The sequence below is a fragment of the Olea europaea genome, chromosome 17 (assembly GCF_002742605.1).
Source record: "Olea europaea var. sylvestris chromosome 17, O_europaea_v1, whole genome shotgun sequence".
Lineage (NCBI taxonomy): Eukaryota > Viridiplantae > Streptophyta > Magnoliopsida > Lamiales > Oleaceae > Olea > Olea europaea.
In genome coordinates, this window is record NC_036253.1 from 9,348,883 (window position 1) to 9,365,839 (window position 16,957).

General features: G+C 31.6%; 1 protein-coding gene across 1 annotated transcript; it reads left to right on the forward strand.

Moving 5' to 3' along the window:
- The first annotated feature begins 1,642 nt into the window (after positions 1-1,642).
- On the forward strand, positions 1,643-16,732 carry LOC111365605 (putative receptor protein kinase ZmPK1). Its single transcript, XM_022986147.1, has 13 exons — positions 1,643-2,484; positions 2,672-2,753; positions 3,024-4,570; positions 4,703-4,760; positions 4,903-4,996; positions 6,209-6,290; positions 7,161-7,254; positions 7,333-7,472; positions 7,951-8,086; positions 8,578-8,691; positions 9,318-9,650; positions 9,762-9,877; positions 16,664-16,732. The coding sequence occupies exons 1-13, from the start codon at positions 1,690-1,692 to the stop codon at positions 16,730-16,732; spliced, it is 3,660 nt and encodes a 1,219-aa protein (XP_022841915.1). The 5' UTR covers positions 1,643-1,689.
- Positions 16,733-16,957: the final 225 nt, after the last annotated feature.

The window sequence follows — 16,957 nt, forward strand, 5'->3', positions numbered from 1 at the left end:
TTTTAAAATAGAGCAAATTGGTTCTCTGCTTCTTTGTATAGATGCACAATTATTACACAATCACAAAAGTATCGAGATCTAAATTAACTTGTCATGTTACTCACATAAAAGCATGTCCAATTTCAATTTTTTGGACCTCAATTCAAATTAAAAATAAATGCTGGATATAGAAGAATCACGTAGTAATAATTTAGAGGGGTTAATATCATCATGAATTGTTGTGCAATTATAAATGTATATTAAAGACAAACTTGCTACTTAAATTAAGTATAAAGCCATTCGTATAAAAAAATGACTCATAGAATTCCGTCAAACACTCACAATGTGTGGGCTCCATGTTGTTATAGTAAAATTCCAAAAAAATCCCCCACCTCCTATTGTGTGTTGTTTTTGACATTTCTATGAATCACAATTTTGTTCACACAGCATTCCCCATTAAATTAAGAATTGAGTTGGGGGTGCCTCCCGGGGCACAGCTCAACTGGTGGATCAATCAACATTGGCGTGCTTTCAGCGGCAGGGTGGAGAGTTCGATTCCTGGTGGGAACCTGCGGCCAAATATTTGGTATGGAGCAATCACTGTGGAAGAGGGTCTCTTGTGCGCAGAAGTGTACAGTCAATGGGGGGAACCTGTGATTCAGTTGAGGCATAACCCGCGATTTACCCCCTCCAAGGTTCTAGGGGCATGGGTCTTGAAAATCCAGGATTTAGTCTGGTGTAAGTTGGGATACCTGAATATAAAAAATAAAAAAAAGAATTGAGCTGGGGGTATAGAACTCGTAGTTCACGGACCTCTTACGGAGGTTTCAGACATGGTGAGGTCGGAATTTTTTTTATCATTTTTTATTGCAACGGGCTCCGCAATGAGATGGACCTTTTGTGAGGCTTCTAATTTTCTTATGTGCTTGTTAAATTAAAGGCTCCTGATGATCACAGGACAAATCAAAGTCAACTTTTTATTGCTGGAACAAATTTTTTATTATATATAATGTCATTTGCTATATTTTATTATACATAGTGGCTTTTGTGAATGCGCTTTGTCCAATTATTTGGCCTTAGCAAAAAGTCATCTGAAATGTGAACGCACAATTTTGCTCAGCACTGCGTTTTAGAATGGCCGCTGCTATATCCTCAAGTTGATTTCAAATAATTCTTTTATTAAGTATGTATTTGGTGGGAATAAAAATTGATAAAAGTGTATAATTAAAAAATTGTGAATTTTATAAAATATTTGATTACAATTAATTGTTGACAATATGGACTGAAAGTAATTTTCACATATTGTTCCCTTTGCAATGAGAATCTTTCTGACGAAAGCATTTGATCTGATATCAATTGCTACCATTGCATTGAATATGACCATGTTGTCCGAACTCAGATGCACCAACACTTAATTTTTCGAAAGTAGGAGACGGACAAATTGAATATACATTAACTTTAATTTTTAAAAATTTTATGTTTATTATATATTTTATCTTTAATTTTATACTTTTTATTACAGGACAAATCACATGTCACATAGAGCACTCCTTCGAAGAATTTTAACGTAGTGGAGCAAGACACGGAAGTAATTATAATCAATTTCCACAGAATTTAATATCGAATCGAGTTCCATAAGGATATATAATGATCAACATGCAAGGCTTTGCACTTGGGCAATATTAAAACCAAAACAGTTTTCTTTCCAAGATGAGAACCCAAAATCTTCAATCTTTTTACCTCCTCTTTTTACTTGTATTCTTCTTCTCCTTCAATTCTGCAACTTCAGAATCTCATCTTCAGTTGAGAAGAGGCGATTCTTTATCTGTTGAGGGCGATCAAGATTTCCTCACCTCCCCAGATAACTCATTTACTTGTGGGTTTCTTAACTTGGAAAATTCTAATGCCTACTGGTTTGCAATTTGGTTCACAAATTCTAAAGAAAAAACCGTCGTCTGGACCGCAAATCGGGACAGGCCGGTTAACGGCCACGGCTCGAAAGTACACTTCAGGGGAGACGGAACCATGATCTTAACAGACGTTGATGACACCGTTGTATGGCAGACAAATACCACCACAACTGATGTTGCAATAGCTAAGGTTCTGAATTCAGGCAACCTCGTATTGGAGAATCCACAAGGTGATAATCTTTGGCAAAGTTTTGATTTTCCTACAGATACCCTTTTACCTTTACAAACACTTACTAAGAATAAAAGATTGACTTCTGCATTGAGAAAAGGGAGTTATGGATCAGGTTACTTTAATTTGAATTTTGGAAGTGATAATGTTTTGAGATTGATATCGGATACACCCGATACATCAAGCAATTATTGGCCTAATCCTGATTTTTATGTGTATAGAAATGGAAGAACAAATTATAATAGTAGTAGAGTGGCATTTTTGGATGATATGGGCAGGTTTCTGTCAAGCGATCAATTGCAAATCAATGCTTCTGATATGGGATATGGGATTAAAAGACGGATGACAATAGATTATGATGGGAATCTTAGGATTTATAGCTTGATCAACAATGTGTATATAAATGGAAGAACAAATTATAATAGTAGTAGAGTGGCATTTTTGGATGATATGGGCAGGTTTCTGTCAAGCGATCAATTGCAAATCAATGCTTCTGATATGGGATATGGGATATGGGATTAAAAGACGGATGACAATAGATTATGATGGGAATCTTAGGATTTATAGCTTGATCAACTCGACGGGTTTGTGGGAAATAACGTGGCAAGCTCTTGGACAACCTTGTAGCGTACGAGGTGTGTGTGGAAGAAATGCGGTATGTGTTTATGCGCCGGATCCTCGGTGTGCTTGTCCTCCTGGGTTCGAGGTGAATGATCTGAGTGACTGGAATGCTGGTTGCAAGGCAACGTTCAACGAGACTCTTTTACGTTCTCGACAAGTGAAATTCGTGGAGATGCCTCATGTGGATTTCTATGGTTTTGATCTCAATACGACTTCTCCATTGACATTGGAAGCTTGCAGGGAGATGTGTGCGAGTGATTTTCGTTGCTCTTGTAGCGTACGAGGTGTGTGTGGAAGAAACGCGGTATGTGTTTATGCGCCGGATCCTCGGTGTGCTTGTCCTCCTGGGTTCGAGGTGAATGATCCGAGTGACTGGAATGCTGGTTGCAAGGCAACGTTCAACGAGACTCTTTTACGTTCTCGACAAGTGAAATTCGTGGAGATACCTCATGTAGATTTCTATGGTTTTGATCTCAATACGACTTCTCCATTGACATTGGAAGCTTGCAGGGAGATGTGTGCGAGTGATTTTCGTTGCCTTGCGTTTAGCTACCGGATTTTGGGACAAGGAGTCTGCTTTGTAAAAAGTGCACTCCTTAATGGCTATGAAACTCCAGATTTCCCTGCAAGAATATACATTAAAGTTCCAAACAGTTTGCAACCACCGAATCCTTCAATTCTGTATGAATCCAGAAGAATGTGTGGATCTGCAGAAGCAGAACAAATCATAGGATCTCCTTCTATGTATGACTTCGTCCCGAAAAGAGTGAAATGGATTTATATCTATTCATTTTGTGCAGCATTGGGAGCAATTGAAATAACGATCATTATATTAGGCTGGTGGTTTTTGTTCAGAAAACATGGTATCCCGGCTTCAGTCGAGGCTGGATATCGCATGATTTCTAGCAATTTCAAGAGGTATACTTATGCTGAACTGAAGAAAGCAACCAACAATTTCAAGAATGAGCTAGGAAGAGGAGGTTCGGGTACGGTTTATATGGGGGTACTGTCAGATGGTAGGGAAGTAGCAGTTAAGAAACTGGGGGACGTTTTTCAAGCCCAAGATGAGTATTCAGCAGAAATCAGCACCATAGGAAAGATCAATCACATGAATCTAGTGAGAATTTGGGGGTTTTGCTCAGAACGAAAGCATCGACTCTTGGTCTATGAGTACATCGATAACTTGTCACTCGACAAGCATCTTTTTGACTCTAATTTCCTCACATGGAAGCAAAGGTTTGCGGTGGCAATAGGGACAGCCAAAGGCTTAGCCTACCTCCACCACGAGTGTCTCGAATGGGTAATCCATTGTGATGTGAAACCCGAAAATATACTTCTAGACGGAGAATTTCAACCCAAGATTGCAGATTTCGGGTTAGCAAAACTGTCTCAGAGAGGCGGCCCTGGTTCCGAATTCACCAGAATTCGAGGGACTAAAGGCTACATGGCTCCAGAATGGGCTCTAAACCATCCGATTACAGCTAAAGTCGACGTGTATGGATATGGTGTCGTAATCTTGGAGATGGTAAGGGGAATTAGACTTTCGAATTGGGAGGTCGCTGACGAATATGAGAACGAAGCAGCACTCAAGAGTTTCGTTAGGACAGTGAAGAAAAAAATTGAGCGTGGAAGCTCCGTTTGGGTGGAGAGCTTTGTTGATCCAAGATTGAAAGGGAAGTTTTACAGAAAACAGGCAGAAACATTGGTTCAAATAGGCCTTTCATGTGTACAAGAAGATAGAAACAAGCGCCCAACAATGGCTTCTGTGGTACAAACTCTACTGGAATGTGAAGATGATACAGAAGTCCAGATCTCAGACAATTTAGAAAAAGTTTTTGAAATTTTTGAAAATGTAGACAACTTTGAAGAATAATAAATGGTATAAAATATTAATTAAATGTCTTATTATTTTTAAAATGGAACGATTGCCAATTAAAGACATTGCTGAACCCTATTCATATAGCATACAATTTACAGTTACATTCACATTTACTTTAATTTAACCAAATATATATATAAAAGTATACGTCAAATCTGTGCCCCATTATTCAAAAGATTACAAAATAACTCTGACTCATGGAGTCACGAGCACACAGTTGCAGTTCAAAAAGTCAAAAAAGCAATAAAAAAATATTCACTGTCTTTCAATACTTGATCCCACAGCATCAATTATCATTGAGACAAATGCCTCAAATATTGGGTATGGTGGTGTGTTAAAGCAAATCCCACTAGAATCATCTCAAGAACAGTTAGTTAGGTACCATAGTGGTGTGTGGACCGGCCCTCAAAAGAATTACTCCACTATCAAAAAAGAAATTCTTTCAATAGTTTTGTGTATTTCAAAATTTTAAGACGATCTTATCAACAAAAAATTTATTTTGAAAACAGATTGTAAAGCCTCAAAAGATGTTTTACAAAAAAATGTAAAAAAAAATCTTGTTTCCAAACAAATCTTTGCAAGAGAACAGACTATTTTGTCCTGTTTTGATTTCAAAATTCGATATATACAAGGGAAATCAAACTTCTTGGCAGACTTCCTCACAAGATATTTTATTCACAAAAAGAGTGAAAATGAGTTGAGCAAAACAAGTTGAAGAAGAAGATCAAAACCCTTTTCAAAAGAAACAAAGTAAAAAGAAAAATTCTACTCAATTTTTCTCAATCAATGATCTCTCAAAAGATCATTCTGAAAAAGAAGTTCAAGAAGCTTCATCCTCTTCAAATACCCTTTCTACTTTTATCAAAAAACTCAACCAAAATAAAGAAAAAGCTACTCCTTCAAACTACAAAAAAGCCATCCAAAGTTCTGAAAAACTTCCTCAAATTAACCCTCCTCAAAATTTTCAATATTTTGCCAAAAATATTTTTGAAAATTGCCTTGATATGGAAACATCTTGGCTTCACAGATACAAAAATCTGGACGAATGTCTTCCAAACATTTCCCATCCAATTTCTGGTTTATGCCATCAAATGTTCAAAAATCCCGAGAATATTATGAGACTATCCTTTTGAAAACAGGATCAGCCATAATTTCTCATACTTCAGATCCTCAAAATAAAGAAGGAACAATATTTTCAAAAATCAGTATTTTTAGGGTATTGTCTTACGAAGACTGGGAACAAAACCTTTGGGATGAAAAGAGATTCAAGCTCTCTTCAACATATTGTACAACTTCTAAATATTTCAATTATTTTGATTATATCAATGCCTGGTATAGAGTCTTTTTCTTTAGACCTATTACCCATTCATGATTCATTCTTTTTAATCAAAACTGTCATCCTTATTTTTCAAAATGGTTTCAAACATGGTTTTTGTATCATGGATTTGAAGAGAAAATTTTACCCAGTTTTACTCTTCAAGGATATATACTTCAAAAAAGAGGCGAAAACATTTTTAAAGCCTCATGTTTCAATTTGCCTTCAATATGAATGTTTCCTGGATTTTTTGCTGGAATTTCTTTCTACTGCAGAATCAAAATAATGAATACTTCACTTAAAAGATTACCAGAAGATTCAAAGTCAAATGGTGGTCTAAATTCAAAGAAACAAATTGTTGTCCAAAAACGGTTCAATCATGGATTCAAGAACAAAGAAATTTGGGTATTCCAAAATTCTCAAAAAAAGAACAAGATGATCAAGCAGATTTTCTGATTGAAAAACAAAGGATTATTTCAATGTTATCAAAATGCAAAGATCCAAAAGAATTATTAGAAATTTATTAACAGATTTCTAATATTGGATCTAAAAAATCAAGTACTCAAGAATCTCAAGAAACAGACAATGGTGATAACCTAATTAATTTAGGTTATGATGTCTTTCTTGCTCAAGAAAAAAGGATCAAATGACTACAAGAACCCAGTTTTCACGAAGAATTGAGAAATTACCGGATTAATAAATCAAGGGAAATTCTTTTCAAATGTTGCATGCCAGCTAATCAGCTTTTTCTCAAGAGACTGCCGTCTATTCCAAGAAAAAGATAACTTTATTAAACTAGGAATCTTTCTTTTTAAAGTTAGTAAAAAAGATGGCTCAATTATTCGAAAGTGTGTTTCATATTTCAAGATTCTTCATTATGTTGTCTTCCACTCAACTATTCAAGATTCTTTCTGGCAAACGAAAGAAATTTCAAGTCCGAATTTCAAGTATAAGAAGACTTCAAGAGTTCATTCCAAGGCAGAGCGAATTTGGCAATAGAAGTTTATTTTCTCTTGTTATTTTTGTTCTTTAAAAAATTACTCTTTAATTTTTCAAATTTTGTAATCATTCAATAATCAATAAAATTTCTCTTTTCAAATATTTCTATTCTTAATTTGGATTTTTTTTTTATTTTCTGATTTCCTTTCCCCTGGGCTATTTTGGTATCAAAGCCATAAGAGAGTAAAGTGATATTATTGTCAAACACTGTAGGCACAATATATTTAGGAAAACATTGTTCAAACTTGGACGTCTGCTGTTAAGCGTTGGTCAGCCCGTATTGCCGGTGTAGGCGTTGAAGGGTGGTCCCATTGTAGGCTTGGTGAGAACCTGTTAATCTTATTATTTTGTTTTTACTTTGTTTAATAGTAAGTTCATTTTTATTCAATTATGTATTCAGTTACTAATTGGTTAAAGAGATCAAGGTCTAGAAATAAACGTAAAAATCAATCAAATGAGAATGGAGCAAATGTTTTTCAAACAGAAGAAGAAATTGATCATGCATCTGTATCAAATGATTTCAATTCTCATGAACTTCAAGTTGCTCAAATTGAACAACGTTTTCAAAATTGGACTATTCCAAATATGGATAAACATACCATCTATGAAATAGGAAAATTTGATTTTTCTCAAAATTATGTTATCAAAACTATTAAACAAACTGTTTCAAAAAAAAAATCTTATTGGGAAGATTATTTTAAATCTTCTACTGATTTAAGTTTCTATGAATGGATTCAATTCAAATTTTTTGGTAAAAAGCTAGAAAAAACAAAATTTTTTACTTCAAAAACTCATAACAATATTTGAAGAACTCCAGAAGGAAATACTTTCCAATCAACTCATCCTCCGATACAAGAAATAGTTATTCCTCATTGAAAAATTGAAATCCTTGCATCTCCACTCAAAAAGGATTCCTAAAGAACGATTTGATGAATCTCAGGTTGTTGCTAAGGATATAAAAAATATTCAACCTTAGAACAATTATACTAATGTTGTTCTTCAATCTATGTGCTCTCAGTTCAATCGTATCGAATCAGATTCTGAATCTGAGAATATTACTTCTCAAAAGGATTCTTCTAAAGAATCTAGAGAAAGTAGTAGTAAAGATAAGAAATTATCAAAACCATCATTCTCTTCCTCTTCGATTTTCAAAAGTAATGATATGATACCTCAATTTGGAAAATCTTCTACTCTTTAAACTGAAAGTGAATTTCTTTCCGAACTTGCTATTCAATTAAAAAAATTTCATGTTTCAAAAAACATCAATACCATTGAAGAAATTGAAGCTCAATTTATTGATGAAAAATATGATTCAATTAATAAATTGAGAAAATCTGATTATCAAAATCTTCCAAAATATTATCCTCGTCCTTTATTCCCAGACCAGCTTTTTGAAAAAAAAAAGAAAAAAAAAGCTAAACCTCGAAGAACTTATGACGGTCATTCCGGTGTCGAGTGGAATCTCGATGGATTTACTGAATATCAAATTATCAATTTTATGGGACAATGTGTTACAAAACTTATCTTGCAAAAGGTACATCTAGAAGAGATGCTACTAATAATATTGTTCTTGGAATCACGGGATAGCTTGGTCAATGGTGGGATAATTTTATTTCTCAAACTGAGAAGGATATTATTTTTTCAGCTGTTAAGCGCGATGAGCGCGATGAAAATAATAATATTATTCATGATTCAAATGGAAATGAAATTAGTGACAGTTTTACCATTCTTGGTTTAACTATTATCAAACATTTTATTGGTACTCCAGAAAATATTGTTCAAATGCAAAACGACATTTTGATAAATTTAAGATGTCCAAAATTACAAGATTTTCGATGGTACAAAGATATGTTTTTATCTCGTATCATATCATGATCAGATAAGATTGTCAACAATCTTTTTGGAAAGAAAAATTTATTTCAGATCTTCCAAAACTCTTTGCAGAAAGAGTAAAAAATTCTATTTTCCAAGAATTTGATGACCTTCAAACACTCACTTATGGTGAAATTATTAATTTCATTACTAAAGAAGCTTTAAATTTATGCAATGATTTGAAATTCAAAGCCAAATTGAAAGCAGAAAAAACTGAGAGTTGAAAAAAACTTGGATCTTTCTGTGAACAGTATGGTTTTGAAAAAGTCATTCCTCCTTCTTCAAAATCCAAATTTTTTTCTCTAAATAGGAAATTTTCTAAAAGAAAATATTTCAAAAAATTTCCGGAAGAATTTTCAAATAAAAGAAATTTTTCGAAAAGAAAACCTTTTTCAAAAAAGAAAAATTCGAAAAATTCTTCAAATATTACTCGTTGGAAATGTAATAAGACTGGTCATTATTCCAATAAATGTCCACTCAAAAACAAAATTAGTAATCTTCAAATTGATGAAGATACTAAAAACCAACTTCTCATTCTCATTGAATCAAGTTCTGATAATGAGCCTAACTCGTTCTCCTCATCCTCTGATATTTCTTCAAACTCAGATAAAAAAATTTGTGGCTGTAAAACTATAAATGTTTTATCTAGAGAAGAAGAAGTAATTCAAGATATCATTGATAGAATTGATAATCCTAATCTCAAGAAAAATTTTTCTTTCCTTTTACCTTCAACTTCAAAACAAGATTTCGATGATATCAATATCAATCAAATTCTCAAACGAGCTCAAAAAGAATTTTCGAAAGGTTCTAAACCTTCTATTCCTGATCTTCAACAAGAGATCAAGGGTATGAAATCTCAAATTTCATATCTTGAAAACCAAGTCAAATAAATTCACATGGAAGTCGTTTGTATGAAAGCAAAAGACTTGAATGATGAATTTTATTCAAAATTCAAAGGAAAATCGAAAGTTTCTTCGAAGCATTCTTCCAAACGATCTTCAAAACATTCTAAATCTTCATCTGACTGTTCATTATATTCTAATCTCAAAATTCTTAAATCTAAAGAAGAAAAGGTTAATGTTATTAACCGAATTCAACTTCAAAAATGATACCGCAATATGACTATTGTTGTGAACAAAGAATTTAAATTTACAACTCGTGTCCTTATTGATTTAGGCGCAGATCAAAATTGTATCAAAGAAGGCTTAATTCGTACAAAATATTTTGAGAAAACCACTGAGCGTCTTTATAAAGCTAGTGAAAAAAGCTTAATATCAATTATAAAATTTCAAAAGCTCATGTTTGTAATTTAAATATTTGTTTCAAAAATATTTTTTATCTTGTAAAAGATTTTGATCAAGAAGTTATTCTTGGTACACCTTTTATTGTTCAAATTTATCATTTTAAAGCCAATTATAAAGGATTAACTACAAAAGTTGTTGGTCAAAAAATATTTTTTGAATTTACAAATCCCCCTTCTTAAAAAGATATTAATTCTTTAAAAGAAACTGCTATTTCAAAAATTATCAACAATATTATATTAAAGAAAAATCATATTCAATTTCTTAAAGAAGAAATTCAAATTCAAAAAATGGAAAAAAGATTGCGAGAATCTTCTTTTCAAGAAAAAATTTCAAAACTTCAAAATAAAATTGAAAAAGAAATTTGTTCAACTATTCCCAATGCCTTCTGGGATAGAAAGAAACATGTTGTTTCTCTTCCTTATAATTTTGATTTTCATGAATCAAATATTCCTACAAAATCTCGTCCTATTCAAATGAATAAAGAGTTACTTGATTTTTGTTTCAAAGAAATCAATGATTTACTTAATAAAGGTTTAATCCGACCAAGTAAATCTCCTTGGAGCTGTTCAGCTTTCTATGTCAATAATTCTGTTGAAATTGAATGAGGAGTTCCTCGTTTGGTTATCAATTATAAACTTCTCAATACTGCTATTCAATGGATTAGATATCTTATTTCTCAAAAGAAAGATTTTTTAAATCGTCTTTGTAAAACTGTCATTTTTTCAAAATTTGATATGAAGTCAAGTTTCTGACAAATTCAAATTAAAGAAGAAGACAGATATAAGATTGCCTTCAATGTTCATTTTGGATAATATGAATGGAATGTTATGCCATTCGATCTCAAAAATGCTCCCTCTGAATTTCAAAAAATTATGAATGATATTTTTAATTTTTTTTCAAATTTCATTATTATTTACATTAATGATGTTCTTATATTTTCTGAAAATATAGAACAACGTTTTAAACATATTCATACATTCGTTCATGTTACAAAAAAGCGTTTAGCAGTTTCTGCTAAAAAAATTGTTTTATTTCAAACAAAAATACGTTTTCTTAGTCATTATATTCATAATGGTACTTTAACTCCAATTCAAATAAATCTTGATTTCATTGGCAAATTTCTTGATGAAATTATTGATAAAACAAGTTTACAACGCTTTTTAGGTTGTGTCAATTATGTCGCTAATTTTGTCAAAAGTATACGTCAAATCTGTACCCCATTAATCAAAAAATTAAAAAACAACCTAGGCCCATGGAGTCACGAGCACGCAATTGCAGTTCAAAAAGTCAAAAAAGTAATAAAAAATATTCCCTATCTTTCAATACTTGACCCCAAAATAGCCCAGGGGAAAGGAAATCAGAAAATAAAAAATAATATCAAAATTAAGAATAGAAATATTTGAAAAGAGAAATTTTACTGATTATTGAACGACTACAGAATTTGAAAAATTACAGAGTAATTTTTTAGAGAACAAAAGTAACAAGAGAAAATAAACTTCTATTGTTAAATTCGCTCTGCCTTGGAATGACTCTTGAAGTCTTTTTATACTTGAAATCCAGACTTGAAATTTCTTTCATTTGTCAGTAAGAATCTTGAATAGTTGAGTGGGAGACAACATAATGAAGAATCTTGAAATATGAAACCCACTTTTGAATAATTGAGCCATCTTTTTGACTAACTTTAAAAAGAAAGATTCCTACTTTAATAAAGTTATATTTTTCTTGGAATAGACAGCAATCTCTTGAAAAAAAGGTGATTAGCTGGCATGCAACATTTGAAAAGAATTTTCCTTGATTTATTGATCCGGTAATTTCTCAATTCTTCGAGAAAACTGGGTTCTTGTAGTCATTTGATCATTTTTTCTTAAGCAAGAAAGTCATCGTAACCTAAATCAATTAGATCATCACCATTGTCTATTTTTTGAGATTTTTGATCAAATTCTTGAGTACTTGATTTTTAGATCCAATATTAGAAATATGTTCATAAATTTCTAATAATTATTTTGGATCTTTGCATTTTGATAACATTGAAATAATCCTTTATTTTTCAGTCAGAAAATATGCCTGATCATCTTTTTCTTTTTTTGAGAATTTTGGGAAACCCAAATTTCTTTGTTATTGAATCCATGATTGAACCGCTTTTGGACAACAATTTTTTTCTTTGAATTTAGACCGCCATTTGACTTTGAATCTTCTGGTAATCTTTTGAGTGAAATATTCATCATTTTGATTCTGCAGTAGAAAAAATCCCAGCAAAAAATTCAGGAAACTTTCATATTGAAGGCAAATTGAAACAAAACATTTTCTTGAGCCTTTAAAAATGTTTTCGCCTCGTTTTTGAATTATTCACATCCTTGAAAAGTAAGACTGGATAAAATTTTCTCTTCAAGTTTATGATACAAAAATCATGTTTGAAACCATTTTGGAAAATGAGGATAACAATTTTGATTAAAAAGAATGAACCATGAATGGTAACAGTTCTAAAGAAAAAGACTCTGTACCATGCATTGATATAATCAAAATAATTGAAATATTCAGAAGTTGTACAATATGTTGAAGAGAGCTTAAGTCTTTTTTCATCCCAAGGGTTTTGTTCTCAGTCTTCGTAAGACAATACCCTAAAAATACTGATTTTTGAATAAACATCGTTTATTCTTTATTTTGAGGATTTGGAGTATGAGAAATTATGGTTGATCCTGTTTTCAAAATGATAGTCTCATAATATTCTCGAGATTTTTGAACATTTAATGGCATAAACCAGAAATTGGATGAGAAAATATTTGGAAGACATTCATCCAGATTTTTGTATCTGTGAAGCCAAGATGTTTTCATATCAAGACAATTTTCAAAGATATTTTTGGTAAAATATAGAAAATTTTGAAGAGGGTTAATTTGAGGAAGTTTTCCAAAACTTTGAACGGCTTTTTTGTAGATTGAAGGGGTAACTTTTTCTTTATTTTGGTTGGGTTTTTTGATAAAAGTAGAAAGGATATTTGAAGGGAATGAAGCTTCTTGAGCTTCTTTTTCAGAATGATCTTTTGAGAGATCATTAATTGAGAAAAATGGAGTAGAATTTTTCTTTCTATTTTGCTTTTTTTTTAAACGGGTTTTGATCTTCTTCTTCTTCAACTTGTTTCGCCCAACACATTTTCACTCTTTTTGTGAATAAACTCTCTCTTGTGAGGAAGTCTGCCAAGAAGTTTGATTTTCCTTGTATATATAGAAGTTTGAAATCAAAATGGGACAAAATAGTCTACCATCTTATAAAGATTTGTTTGGAAACAAGATTTTTTTACATATTTTTTGTAAAACATCTTTTGAGGTTTTGCATTCGGTTTTCAAAATAAATTTTTTTGTTGATAAGATCGTCTTGAAATTTTGAAATACACAGAACTATTGAAAGAATTTCTTTTTTGATAGTTGAGTAATTCTTTTGAGGGCCGATTCACACACTACTGTGGTACCTAACTAGCTGTTCTTAAGATGACTCAAGTGGGATTTGCTTTAACACACCACCATACCCAATATTCGAGGCATCTGTCTCAATGATAATTAATGTTGTGGGGTTAAGTATTGAAAGATAGGGAAGATTTTTGATTACTTTTTTTACTTTTTGAACTGCAAATGTGTGCTCGTGACTTTATGGGTCATGGTTGTTTTGTAATCTTTTGACTAATGGGGCACAGATTTGGCGTATACTTTTGACAAAATCGGTCACATAATTGACACAACCTAAAAGGCGTTGCAAACTTGTTTTATCAATAATTTCATCAGAAAATTTGTCTATGAAATCAAGACTTCTTTGAATTGAAGTTAAAGATATTTAAATTTCTTTTTCAACATGAAGATATTTAAATTTCTTTTTAAATTTTATTTTGCAGTTCTGAAATTTTTTCTTGAGAAGAAGATTCTTGCAATTTTAATTTGAAAAATAAATTTGTTCAACTATTCCCAATGCCTTCTGGGATAGAAAGAAACATGTTGCTTCTCTTTTTTGATTTTTATGAATCAAATATTCCTACAAAATCTCGTCCTATTCAAATTAATAAAGAGTTACGTGATTTTTGTTTCAAAGAAATCAATGATTTACTTGAGAAAGGTTTAATCCGACCAAGTAAATCTCCTTGGAGCTATTTAGCTTTCTATGTCAATAATTTTGCTGCAATTGAATGCGGAGTTCCTCGTTCCGTTATCAATTATAAATCTCTCAATACTGCTCTTCAATGGATTAAATATCATATTCCTCAAAAGAAAGATCTTTTAAATCGTCTTTGTAAAGCTGTCATCTTTTCAAAATTTGATATGAAGTCAAGTTTCTGACAAATTCAAATTAAAGAAAAAGACAGATACAAGACTACCTTCAATGTTCATTTTGGACAATATGAATGGAATGTTATGTCATTCGGTCTCAAAAATGCTCTCTCTGAATTTCAAAAAATTATGAATGATATTTTCAATCCTTTTTCAAATTTCATTAATGTTTACATTGATGATGTTCTTATATTTTCTGAAAATATAGAACAACATTTTAAACATATTCATACATTCGTTCATGTTATCAAGAAAAATGGTTTAACAGTTTCTGCTAAGAAAATTATTTTATTTCAAACAAAAATACGTTTTCTTGGTCATTATATTCATAATGGTACTTTAACTCCAATTCAAAGAAGTCTTGATTTTATTGACAAATTTCTTGATGAAATTATTGATAAAACAAGTTTGCAACACTTTTTAGGTTGTGTCAATTATGTGGCCGATTTTGTCAAAAGTATACGTCAAATCTGTGCCCCATTAATCAAAAGATTACAAAATAACCCTGGCCCATGGAGTCACAAGCACGCAGTTGCAGTTCAAAAAGTCAAAAAAGCAATCAGAAATATTCCCTATCGTTCTATACTTGACCCCAAAATAGCCCAGGGGAAAGTAAATCAGAAAATAAAAAATAATATCAAAATTAAGAATAGAAATATTTGAAAAGAGAAATTTTATTGATTATTGAACGACTACAGAATTTGAAAAATTACAAAGTAATTTTTTAGAGAACAAACGTAACAAGAGAAAATAAACTTCTATTGTTAAATTCGCTCTGCCTTGGAATGACTCTTGAAGTCTTTTTATACTTGAAATCCAGACTTGAAATTTCTTTCATTTGCCAGAAAGAATCTTGAATAGTTGAGTGGGAGACAACATAATGAAGAATCTTGAAATATGAAACCCACTTTTGAATAATTGAGCCATTTTTTTGACTAACTTTAAAAAGAAAGATTCCTACTTTAATAAAGTTATCTTTTTCTTGGAATAGACGGCAATCTCTTGAAAAAAAGGTGATTAGCTGGCATGCAACATTTGAAAAGAATTTTCCTTGATTTATTGATCCGGTAATTTCTCAATTCTTCGAGAAAACTGGGTTCTTGTAGTCATTTGATCATTTTTTCTTGAGCAAGAAAGTCATCATAACCTAAATCAATTAGATCATCGCCATTGTCTGTTTCTTGAAATTCTTGATCAAATTCTTGAGTACTTGATTTTTTAGATCCAATATTAGAAATATGTTCATAAATTTCTAATAATTATTTTGGATCTTTGCATTTTGATAACATTGAAATAATCCTTTATTTTTCAGTCAGAAAATATGCCTGATCATCTTGTTCTTTTTTTGAGAATTTTGGAAAACCCAAATTTCTTTGTTCTTGAATCCATGATTGAACCGCTTTTGGACAATAATTTTTTTCTTTGAATTTAGACCACCATTTGACTTTGAATCTTCTGGTAATCTTTTGAGTGAAATATTCATCATTTTGATTCTGCAGTAGAAAAAAATCTCAGCAAAAAATCTAGGAAACTTTCATATTGAAGACAAATTGAAACAAAACATTTTCTTGAGCCTTTAAAAATGTTTTCGCCTCGTTTTTGAATTATTCACATCCTTGAAGAGTAAGACTGGATAAAATTTTCTCTTCAAGTCCATGATACAAAAACCATATTTGAAACCATTTTGGAAAATGAGGATAACAATTTTGATTAAAAAGAATGAACCATGAATGGGTAACAGGTTTAAAGAAAAAGACTCTGTACCATGCATTGATATAATCAAAATAATTCAAATATTCAGAAGTTGTACAATATGTTGAAGAGAGCTTGAGTCTCTTTTCATCCCAAGGGTTTTGTCCTCAGTTTTCGTAAGACAATACCCTAAGAATACTGATTTTTGAAAACATCGTTTATTCTTTATTTTGAGGATTTGGAGTATGAAAATTATGGCTGACCCTGTTTTCAAAAGGATAGTCTCATAATATTTTCGAGATTTTTGAACATTTAATGGCATAAACCAGAAATTGGATGGGAAAATGTTTGGAAGACATTCATCCAGATTTTTGTGTCTGTGAAGCCAAAATGTTTTCATATCAAGGCAATTTTCAAAGATATTTTTGATAAAATATTGAAAATTTTGAAGAGGGTTAATTTGAGGAAGTTTTCCAGAACTTTGGATGGCTTTTTTTTAGTTTGAAGGGGTAGCTTTTTCTTTATTTTGGTTGGGTTTTTTAATAAAAGTAGAAAGGATATTTGAAGGGAATGAAGCTTCTTGAGCTTCTTTTTCAGAATGATCTTTTGAGAGATCATTAATTGAGAAAAATGGAGTAGAATTTTTCTTTCTACTTTTTTTTTTAAACGAGTTTTGAACTTCTTCTTCAACTTGTTTTGCCCAACTCATTTTCACTCTTTTTGTGAATAAACTCTCTCTTGTGAGGAAGTCTACCAAGAAGTTTGATTTTCCGTGTATATATAGAATTTTGAAATCAAAACAAGACAAAATAACCTGTCATCTTGTAAAGATTTGTTTGGAAACAA